The sequence below is a fragment of the Athene noctua genome, chromosome 5 (genome assembly GCF_965140245.1).
Source record: "Athene noctua chromosome 5, bAthNoc1.hap1.1, whole genome shotgun sequence".
In the NCBI taxonomy this organism is placed as follows: domain Eukaryota; kingdom Metazoa; phylum Chordata; class Aves; order Strigiformes; family Strigidae; genus Athene; species Athene noctua.
The window spans coordinates 56,272,954-56,284,081 of record NC_134041.1 but is presented as its reverse complement, the minus strand read 5'-3'; the positions used below and the strand labels follow the sequence as shown (position 1 = coordinate 56,284,081).

General features: G+C 44.7%; 1 protein-coding gene across 7 annotated transcripts in view; it reads right to left on the bottom strand.

The window, feature by feature from the left end:
• Positions 1-5,333: 5,333 nt before the first annotated feature.
• The window catches only part of RBM20 (RNA binding motif protein 20), a 109,955-nt gene continuing 104,160 nt past the window's right edge, over positions 5,334-11,128 (bottom strand). For 6 of the 7 annotated variants that reach the window (XM_074907709.1, XM_074907712.1, XM_074907708.1 and 3 more), the window contains one exon: positions 5,334-9,403. In XM_074907709.1, coding sequence (XP_074763810.1) covers positions 9,293-9,403 — 111 coding nt within the window. In that variant the 3' untranslated portion in view covers positions 5,334-9,292. The remainder of the gene's footprint in view (positions 9,404-11,128) is intronic. The other variant, XR_012633730.1, reaches the window with a different exon arrangement.

Here is an 11,128-nt window from a genome sequence, read left to right as displayed (position 1 = left end):
TAGCTAGTGATGCCTGCAGCTCGCTGCAGTCCAATGCCTCCTCTTCCAGACAGAGGAGACTCTATGCACTGCTGGCAACTCCTGTGATTTTATCACAAGTTTTATGCTGTGGGGAATATATCCTAAAATCCCAGCTCCTTGAAACAAGGGAATTGTAACTTTCATTTATAAACAAAGTATGTGCCTAGCCCTCTAGGTTGTGGATGAAAGATTTGAAAACACAAAACTAGTTGCTAAATGCTCAAAAAACTTGGAGGTGAATAAAGAGATCCTAAAGTTTGTGGCTAACAAAAAAAAAAGTTAGGAAAAGAAATAGTTGGCAAACAACTTCTTGGGAAATGGGGCAGGGCTTGGGCTGACTCCTGGCTTTTCGAGAATCAGGGTTGCCAATATGTCTTTGAACTTTGCAGCCATTCATAAATCCTTACATAACAATAGCAGCCGCAACACACTGGAGCTCTAGAAATGCTGACATGAGGAAAGTGGTGGGAAAAGATTATTTTAGCCACCTATGAAAACTCACCTTGAAGCATTACTCTTCTAAAGATGGAAGATCTGAAGCCTCAACAACCCCTATCCCCTTAGAAAGGAGTGCCTTTTTGCTCCAGGAACTTGTTTTGCACTGTAGTAAACCTCTTGTAGGTAAAGAGGAATTCAGAGGCTCCACAAGATCATAGAAGGTCATTGAAAGAGGTTGAATATGACATGTCTTGGTCCTTTGCATTTCAGGAAAATGATTCTTCTTTGTTTCAGTGGGTGGTCTTTGCTGGAAGCCTCCAGGACCAAATAAGAGCAGATATGAGCTTCAAAAACCTCATAAGCACTGCTCTGCTTCTTCAGGCATGTTCACACAATCACAAGTAATCAAAATACCACAGCGGCGCTAGTTATTGTGTACCAGCTGACCCACACTAACTCCCAGTGCACACACCTTCCCTGCTGCTTCTGAGCTAACATCCACTCGCTTAGACCACCTGCACAGTTTAAGCAAACATAATTTACTTCCCACTTTGCTTGGCTGACAAGAAGTAATTCATGAAGGTGAGTTCATGCCATTCCTTACCATGGTGTGAACATGCCCTGAGTGCAGAGAGATGGAGCAGCTCCTAGGGGGAACGTACCCATACTGTATTTCTGACAGGTTTCTTTCACTTCAGTTTTTCTTTCCACTTCACTGAGCTGGCATAGCTCAGCGCTCTCACACTTCTAGGCACTGCTTGCATCTGATACTGTTTTAAACAGGTACTTAACTTACCTTAAGGCTTAAGTAGGGCTCGATTCAACCAGACTCGCACTGCTGGTTTTGGGATCAGACCCCACAGAGGGGATTTGGGAAGAGACATGCTGATGGCTGAACAGCATCAGCTTGTGAATCAGCACCCACCCTTGCAGGAAGAGAAAAGCAGAGGAGCAGGTAACACACAGCCTACAAATGTGCAGTCAGAGGGACATCAGCTTGCTGGTGAGAAATACCCATGAACACAGTCCTTCCAATTTATTTCAGACCTCTTGGGTCCATTTCATAGACAGCCTGGCATCAGTCACACATGGCCCTGTCAGTTCTCTGTGCGCCCCTGAGGCAGCTGAGCTTCCTTCTGTGCCTGGCACAGGAGGGGAATGTCCAACACCAAATCCCTACCCTGCCTCACTAAAATACTCCTTGTCGCCTATCCTCACCCCCAACCAGGCTCATTTGTGAGAGAAAAGGAAGGAGAATGCTTCTGGGATCATTTACAGCATCCTGGCTGCCTTGCTGATCTCTTGGCAGACTAATATCTAGCATATCCTGCCTAATTGAGTTAATCTTTCCCAATTGCAATCAGATGGAAATAACCACTGGAATAGCCCAGCCAGAGTGGTGCTGATGCCCATTAACATCACGACAGACCTGGGCTGCTCTTCCTGTTGGTCTTAGTATACTTTCTTTTTACTCAGCCAAATCTGTTATGAGCACGCCTGTTTAAGGCCTGCCTTGTTTCCAGAGACCCCACACTTCATGGCAAGGGCACCTCGGGGAACACCAGTCCCTGCGTATGTCTCGGTGCAGCCAGTGGCTCAGCAAGCTCATCACTGCAGCTCATGCCTACAGAGCGCGATGGGAAATAATAGTGACCGGGGTAAATGAGGAGGTTAGAAACTCGACTTGGGCACACACCAAAACATTACTTGTGATTGTAGTGTTGGCAAAGTAAGCCTGATTGCCAGCTGCTTAATGCTAAAGTCCATGCAAGGCAGCACAAGTCTTGCTCATGCACGCACATGCACACACGCACGCTTGCCCTCCAACGTGCCCACGCTGTGGGAGCTGAGACCTCTACAAAGCCCTAATAGTACTGCTGTGAAACTCGTTTTAACATCTCAGCAGTGATACAGACAAATTTTTCCTAGTCCCCCACCACAGGTGTGCAAAACAGAGTGGCTACGCCCCCTGAGCTCAAGGTGAAAGTTTGCTGCCAAGAACACCTTGCTATCTGCCAAAGATAAACTAGCTGCAATGCAAACACAGCCCAGCCCAAGAAGAAACCCACAAACAAAACAGGCTTCCTGTGTCCTCTGAAGACATCAAGACTGTTTAAGAAGGCGCAACTAATATGCATGTACTCAAACAAGGCTCACGAATAAAGGGAGGGCAGCTTGGAACAGGAACCTTTGTTTCTAAGGCATTGGGTAGAAATCGGGCTGGAGAAGCCTCCCGACCCAGGGCTGCGCTGCTGATACTTGCTGTCTTACCTTGAGGAATATTGGCCAAGACTCTGCCTGGCAATTATTTAAATGTTTAATAGGCCAGATTCAGCCTGCCCTACACAGCTTTCTAGCTCACAAAAGGCTTTTGGACATGCCCACTCATTCAGATCTGACCCAGTTAATTAAAATTTGACGTATGCTCCTATTTTAGTTTAAATGAAGCTACTTCAGTTTGCTGAACACCACACCTGACAGTCAGCTCTTTAACCAGAATAAGCCCCATGTGAACTGAAAGGAGAGAGCTCACTGGCTTTAATCACCTTGGGTATCTGATTAGAAATCTCACCCTGCAGTAGGCTGATGCAATTGTGTGCAGATGAGCCCTAAGAAAACTATCTTCACAGGGTGGAAGATGGATCTTGGTGGCCCCACCACCCCCCTGCCCGCTCCCAAGCCCCTGGGACACCCAGCAGGGTCCCCCTGAGCCTTATGTTGGCAGTAAAAGGGGACAGCTAGGAAGGAAGAAATAGAAACTACCTCTGGTTCTTCCACTTCAGCATCTGGGGAGTCAAGTTTCCATGGTGCTCTGAATATATTAGGTTAGTACAAGATGGTGTGTTTCATAAAGATTGGGGCCAGATTGCCCGCATTGTAACTCACTGTAGCTCTGCTTAAGGCAAGCAAAGGGGAGGTGTAATGTGCCCGGGGAGGTAGAGGAGATTCCTGGCCACCAGGTTAGTAAGGCCAGCTTGGGCCCTGCAATGCAAAGGCTGATCCTTATGGGTATTTCTTTTGTGCAAGTGCCAGTAAGATGTTGCAGGAAGGATCCCTGGTTCTTATCTAGTTCCCTTCTTCTCCACATCAGGGGGAACTTTTCCTCCATAAATACATACTGTGTACTCTAATGGCTTCACAGTACAGCATTGCATCAGGCAAGCCAAGCACGTGAGGAGTCATCAACATATTGACACAGATAAGCGTAGATTGGCGGAGTCGGATGTAGAAAAGTAAGCAAAGGTGAACCTGTTCTCTTGGGCTGCCCTTGCTGCCACCTGCACAAACACGACAGAGTCCCAGGCCACACCAGTGCTGAAAAGCAGGCGGAGGGAGGCTGCTTTGTGCAATGCCAGCGCGTGCTGCAGCATCAGCCCAGCCTCGCTTGCGTCAGGGCAGCGTGTCCACCGGCTGAGCCCCACAGCGGCCTGACCCAGAGCAGGCAGCACCATCCCCGGCTCCCTGCGCACCCCTGTCCTCCCTCCTGCTCAGCTTCCCAGGGAGGGCTCCGGTTTTCAGCCAGCCTTGGTCTGGGTTGCTCTGCTGGTCAGGCAGGAGGGCTGGGTTACAGCCTGGCTGTCCAAGGGAGGTCACTCACAGACTTGTGTCAAAAGGCCAAGCTGGTATTTGGGTGCAGGCTGGTGTTCACTTGTGAAGTTGTTCACACCTGAGTTCCCTTTTGCACCAAGAAAATGAAGTGTGCCAAAATCTGAACTGGAAACTCATGATGTATGGAACACCACAGTTTGGATTTTTCTTTTGTTACAGGTGTATGATGTCAAGTTAACACTTACAAAATTGATTTGCTTGAGTTCTACAGCAAGAGATTCATAGCTGTGATGAGATGGTATCAAAAACACACGTACAAAGGTTTCAGTACATCCAGGACAGAAGAACTGAAACCATTTGTGGTTAAAATACATGTGTGCCTCAGCTGCAAAACAGTCACTTAAAAGATGCTAAAGCACTGATTTAATGAACTGTGGAGTCAGAAAACCTGAGTGCCAGTCTTTTTGCCCATGACCCATTTCCCTCCCTCACGGGTGGTGGGAGGCATCGCTTGTGCTTTGATGGTGCCCCCGCCTTGCACGTGGACTGGACATTGCCTTGTCTCAGTTTTCTTCCTAATGTTTTCCTCTGAGTGAATTCATCAAAGCTGGAGCTGAAGTTTCCCCTTGGCTTCTGTCCTCATTGCATTCTTTAAATATTTAGCACAAGCATGTCTTTATGCCACCTTGACTGAGGTTGAGTATTTCCTCCCAGGAGCTCCAGTTGCTGGTGATGGAGATGAGCCAGGGAGAAAGCCAGGCAGTGGGAAAAGTCCCTGTGGAGCTGGGAGGGCACCAGGGAGGACAGTCTGCTGAGAATGATTGCAGTCAGCAAAGGCAGAGGGAGAGCACAAGGGAAACAGGGTAAACAGGCAAACAGGTGGACTTAAGCTGAGATGAGGTGGAAAAGATGCTTGGCTGGGTATGATTTTATAGGGTGCTTTCAGAAGGATGAGAAGACAATCTGTATGGAGATGGAGAAAAGCCAGACAGCTTGCCCAGTTCATTCGGAAATAAAGAGAAAAAGGGAAATGAGAATATATCTAGAGAGACAGGTGTGAGTAATAACAATCGATAATAATCACAGAGCGAACCACTGAGATGTGTTCACTGCAACTTCAGCATCAGATGGCAGCAATCACTTGCAATCTGTACAGCAGGAGCTACCTGGTAAGAATCACTACTTCTAGAAATTATATTTAAAAGCAAACATTTCGGCCTCCTGCTTCCTTCTTACCCCCAATCTATATTCTTTAAATTTTGATTTTTAACAGATCCCCTGGGAAGCTAGGCCTGTTGTTGCTGGGACGACTGCCCACCAATGTATATGCTTCATAATTCTCTTTATTAAAATCTTTCTTTTTAAGAAACACAAATTGAAACACTTTGCAATCAGTTACACAGATCAGTTAATATTGGTGACAGTTCCTACATAATTAAACAAGTACTAACAAATTCCAACTGTTTACAAGCCAAAACTTAAATTAACAAGATTATATAAGCTCAATAAATAGTACATCTGGTCCAGTTCAAGTATAATTCAACAAATCACAGCCTTAATCCTTAGAGAATAGAAAAACCCTGAATATAACCAGCCTAACACTAATTTAGTGTTAAAGCCAATATTAAACTTTATCTAATCTTATGGGGCAAATGTTTAATTCTTTTATTTTTTACTTCAGAGAAAGTAAATTGCAGATTGACATTAAAGACTATTTGAGATCAATACAGATTTCACAAAGATGAAAAACATAGTCCCTATTAAAAAAGTGCAATCTTTGGTTGAGATGTGTTGAAACCGTTTGTATATATTAAGGAAGCTCCTTTTTAAATATCAATATTTGTCTGGCTAGACCTGAGCCTGCTTTGTGCTATATATATATATATATGTATTAACAAACAGCGTGGATTATAGTGATGATGAATTATGCCAACTAAAAAAAAGTCAAGATTTTAAATATAATAAACCAAAAGAAACAATGCATTTTTACACAAGCTGAGAAAGGTAAGCAGTTGCCTACAGTGGCCTTCTTCCTCAGCAGAATAGGTAGTAGAGTGAAGTTGAGGAGTTGAGTGCCTGTCAGCATTGCATGATGGCCTGTTGGAGAGGGAAGGAGATTATCTCTGAGTTCTCAAAGTGCATCAGGCTGAAAACTGATCATAGGGATCATCAGGAGCTAGTTGAGACTTGGGATTGCTTTTAACTGCTTTTAAAGCAGTTTTAGGGGGAGTTTTAGGGGGAGAAAGGACCTTCTCAGAAGGGGAATTGCCTGTCTGGCCATACCCATTATTTTGCAGATCGCTGTTGTGTGAGGACAGAGCCCAAAAGCACAGGGTGTCCAAACCACCTCTATAAATTTCTGGGTCTCATCACATCTGCAGGGCTGGGCACTGCATCTGCATCACTCACCTGAGTCATCTACCTACACTACAGAGGGCAGAGCCATCTGGAGCCTCCTCCTTCCTCAGGGGCAAGCAGGGGCCCGTACCCATGACCCAGACAAAGTATCTGGAGCCAGGACAGTTCCTGGTAAGCCTCGGTCAAGACTCCAGTTTTTGGGGCCCTGGATGGAGACCAAAACTTAAGCAATTGGAGACTGAAGTATACCAAGGCCCACTCTCTCAAGAAGCGATTTTGTGTGCTAATGCAACCGGCCAGGAGATAAAAGGAGGTTAAATATGAAAGCTGTGAATAATGGGAGTGAACGTGGTTCAGAACCAGAGGAGGGGGAAAGTAGTTTGAATCATCTCCCGTAAATCCAAAAATAAGCCCCTGGGTAAACGCTCATTTTAATTATTCTTCTGCTGCCAGTCAAAATCTTATGGTTACCTACTGCTTTCCTTGCCTGCCTGTATCCACCTGTTGTCTGTTTTCAGAAAGTCTGATTTAAAGCTCTCTGGCCTGGGAAAGCCTTTGTTGTGGATTTGTGCCGTGCCTATAATAAAGGCAGTGGACCTGTAGCTTCTACTGCAATACAAATAAAGAATAATAACAGTGATACTTTTCTCATTTGAGGTTACCTGGGGATAAAGTTGCTGGAGGCATGTTACTTTGATATAAAGTCAGCTATGTCTCACATCCAATTAAGCTTAACCACATGGTCTAACAAGCTCCCATTAGGCTGGTGAGAGCCCCAGTTTGATAGCAGGGTTAGCTTCAAAGATTTGATGCTTGCATTTATAGTGATTTCCTTCCCTTGTGCTCAGATTGTGCTGAAGGGCATGAAGGGAACTTCATATTCAGACGATACATGACCAGCTTGAGAGCTGTGCTTTAGAAGACAATTGCACAATCCTTACTGCTATTTTCGTAATCTTACAGCTTGCAATTCAAGCTCTTGCCCTAACAGCCCTGTGTTCAAATTTCACTGCAATGTGAAAAACAAACAGTCAAAGAAAAACCCAACCCTTGAAGGAAAAATACCTGGTTTGCAATATTATTTTTTTTTCTATAGGGAAAACCCAAAAAAACCCTGTTTTAAATGACAGATGGACTAAGTCTTAACATATTTCAAGTCCGGACAAAGGAGGATTTAGGCTGCAATGTTTTTCATTTCCCCTTGTCTTTTGGATAGGCCACATCTGAATCTGGGATGCAAAGAATCCCTCAACTTGTGAGAAGCAGGAATGCCAAATATGAAATCTGAACCCACCTCTGGTAAAAACGAGTGGAAAGCACAGGCCATGAAATGGAACAGGGCTTCAGGCAACAACACCAGGCACCTCTGAGACACACTGCCTGGCGACAGAGTACTTCAGAGAACGAGCATGGCTGCTGGCACAAGACATAATGGAACGAATACGTTGGTGGAAGCAGTTTTGGCAATTTAGCCGCTTTGCAATATTTTGCGACATCCATGTCATTCTTAGGGATGGCTAGAACCTGCCGGGGAACTATTTCCTCTGCACAACATCTAAACAGGACATCCAGCACCAGCAATTTTTACAGAACATACTGTGATGAATATTAGTCAGGCAAAGAATGAAAATACGTCTGCAAACCGCCATCTGTCTAGATTGTGTGGGGCATTTTATAAAAGCATAACTCCAGGATCAATTCTGGCAACAGTCTGCATACGTATTCACTTTGCTACACAAAGCCCTATTGAAATGAACCAGAAACTTGTACAGTGCATTTCAAAGGGACTCTGCAAAATACTAAGCAATAACTGTGCAGAAACAATAGCTCATAATAATGCCAGAGCTGCTGGTGCATCCTGTGTTCTCAGTGCAGCACTCTGTGAGCCATCAGTAGTTGTATTTGCCTTAAAAAATTCAGGGAAGTTAAATACAAAAACAATATTAAAAGTCTGGCATCTTTCCATGAAAACCAGGAAAATTCAACATTGCCAAGCTGAGGAAAAGCAAGCTTTAAAAAAAAGAAAAAGACCCCACAAGTGAGGGGCTTGAATAAAATGTCTAAAAGAGACATGGTCCGAACATGTGGCACTTTAAAAAACCTCTCGTGAGAGTTTCAAGTCTGTAAGACTCAAAGTTGGCACCCTTTAGAATTATCAAAAAGAAGAGTTTCAAACACAACGGTACCTGGAGAACATCCTGATCACACCATGGAAAATGCTGAAAACCAGAGCAGGTTAGCTGTCAGCACGTGTATTCGAACTGCTCTTGCTGTGCTGGGTTCAGGCTTTAAGGTCCCTGGGACAGACTGTGGCTCCCTCTGCATTTGTACAACACAGTCAGTGTACAGTCAGCGCTTAACAACACAAACATTTTATCATTTCACCAAGCTCTATGACACATGGAGGTGGATGCTGATGGGGCTTATATTATGCCATCTACTGACTAGTTTTAGCACAATGGCTTTAGATGCCCCATGCAAATCCTACTTCTCACTGGGGCAATGAGTGAAATGGCTGAAGATATTTTAAGCAGCATTAAAGCCTATTTATAGTCACATCTCCTTTCCTTCCAGTGTCCACTGGAGGATGCTGAGTGCTTCTAAATACTCCGCCTGACCTGATGTGTCATATCAGAATTAAAACTTTTAAGAATCCCTGAGAATTCTGATTTAATCTAGGAAACCACTCCCAGCATGCAGAGTGTGAGAAAGAATTGCTCCACTTCTTACAGATATGCCAGCATTGCTTCACCGTGGGAAACAGTTTCAGGCATTTTGGTTTTTAATGGCACTCTGGGTATAGATGCATGGAACATGCTCTTTTATTTCCCCTCCTCTGTACAGTGCAAATTGACAGTTATATCATAGAAATAAAAAAAATAAAGTATCAGCAGTCACTCATTATCGCTCTTCCAGTTCATCCGCATCATAGTTTTTTCTTTGCAAAGTGAGGAACAATGCCAGTGTCATCCTGAGACAGATGGCTGCCTTCTTCCTTCATTTTCAGGCTCTCTTCTGCAAGCTGGGATAGATACTTCTGCAATCATATCAAAAACAAAGCATCGTTACCAAACCCGAAAATATTCAACATGGGATGCTTTATGTCCTTTCAGAGCCCTCACACTCTCCCAGCATCTCAAAAGGGAAGAAAGCACATAGAAGACCCACTTTGGTGAAAATTCAAGCCAGGAAATAGAGCCGTGTCAGGCCACATGGAGAAAACATGGAGAACCTGAATACATGGAGAGCCTCAGAAGTTCAGTGATTTACTCTGTGCCACAAGGGAACTGGTGACAGAACCAGGAGGACCATGACTCCCCATCTATCTGTGCAACTAGGCCTCACCTTTTCTCCTTGGAAACTCTCTACTCGCATATGCTATAGGGCTCCAACGTAACTCCACTGAGTCAACTGAACTATGCTAGTATAAGGCTGGTGTGTCAGAAAATAGATGTGGTTTCTGAGTCACAATTTAAAGCATTGATATTACATTTTCAGCACGTCCAGTTCAGAGGTAAACCTTTTGCACAAGAACATTTGTTTTAAGGGAATAATCAAATTCAGTAATAATTAACACAGTTTAGCAATCTGGCTAGAGTATTTACATTAATTATGTTTCTCTAAGATAAAGCCTTTCAGTGCTTTAAGTACTCAGAGTGATCTGAAAACAGACATGGCCAGTGAGACTTTCAGCCTTTTGGCAGTGCTTTTAGTTGGCAGAGCTGCAAACAAAATGGGTGATGAACTGGTGTGGGTCTGAAAATGGTGCTCAACAGAACTAGAAATGGATGGAAAGAAGCTTCTTCAGCAGCTAGTATGGAGACATATAGGAAATTCCCACATAATAATTACAGAATCATAGAATACCAGGTTGGAAGGGACCTCAAGGATCATCTGGCCCAACCTTTCTGGCAAAATCACAGTCTAGACAAGATGGCCCAGCACCGTGTCCAGCTGAATCTTAAAAGTGTCCAATGTTGGGGAATCCACCACTTCCCTGGGGAGATTATTCCAGTGGCTGATTGTTCTTATTGTGAAAAATTTTCCTCTTGTGTCCAATCAGAATCTCCCCAGGAGTAACTTGTACCCATTACCCCTCATCTTTTCCATGTGACTCCTTGTAAAAAGGGAGTCTCCATCTTCTTTGTAGCCACCCTTTAAATAGTGGAATATAGCGGTAAGGCCTCCCCTAAGCCTTCTCACGGCTGAAAAAACCCAATTCTCTCAGCCTTTCCTCACGGCAGGCTCCCAGTTCTCTGACCATCTTCGTGGCCCTCCTCTGCACCCTCTCCAAACTGCCCACATCTTTTTTGTATAGTGGGGACCAGAACTGAACACAGTATTCCAGGTGTGGCCTGACAAGTCCTGAGTGGGATAACGACTTCTTTATCTCTGCTGGTGATGCCCTTGTTGATGCAACCCAGCATCCCGCTGGCTTTCTGCCACTGCAGCACACTGTTCACTCATGTTGAGCTTCTTGTCCACCAGGACCCCCAGGCCCCTCTACTCAGAGCTGCTCCCCAGCCGGGTAGATCCCAGCCTGTGCTGCACTCCTGGATTGTGTTTTCTCAGGGCAAAACCCTACACTTGTCCTTGCTGAATTTCATAAGGTTCTTGTTAGCCCACTCTTCCAGCCTATCCAGGTCTTCCTGCAGGGTGGCTCTCCCTTCTGAAATGTCCACTTCACCACTCAGTTTGGTATCATCAGCAAACTTCATCAGGGTACACTTGATCCCCTCACCCAGATCACTTATGAAGATAT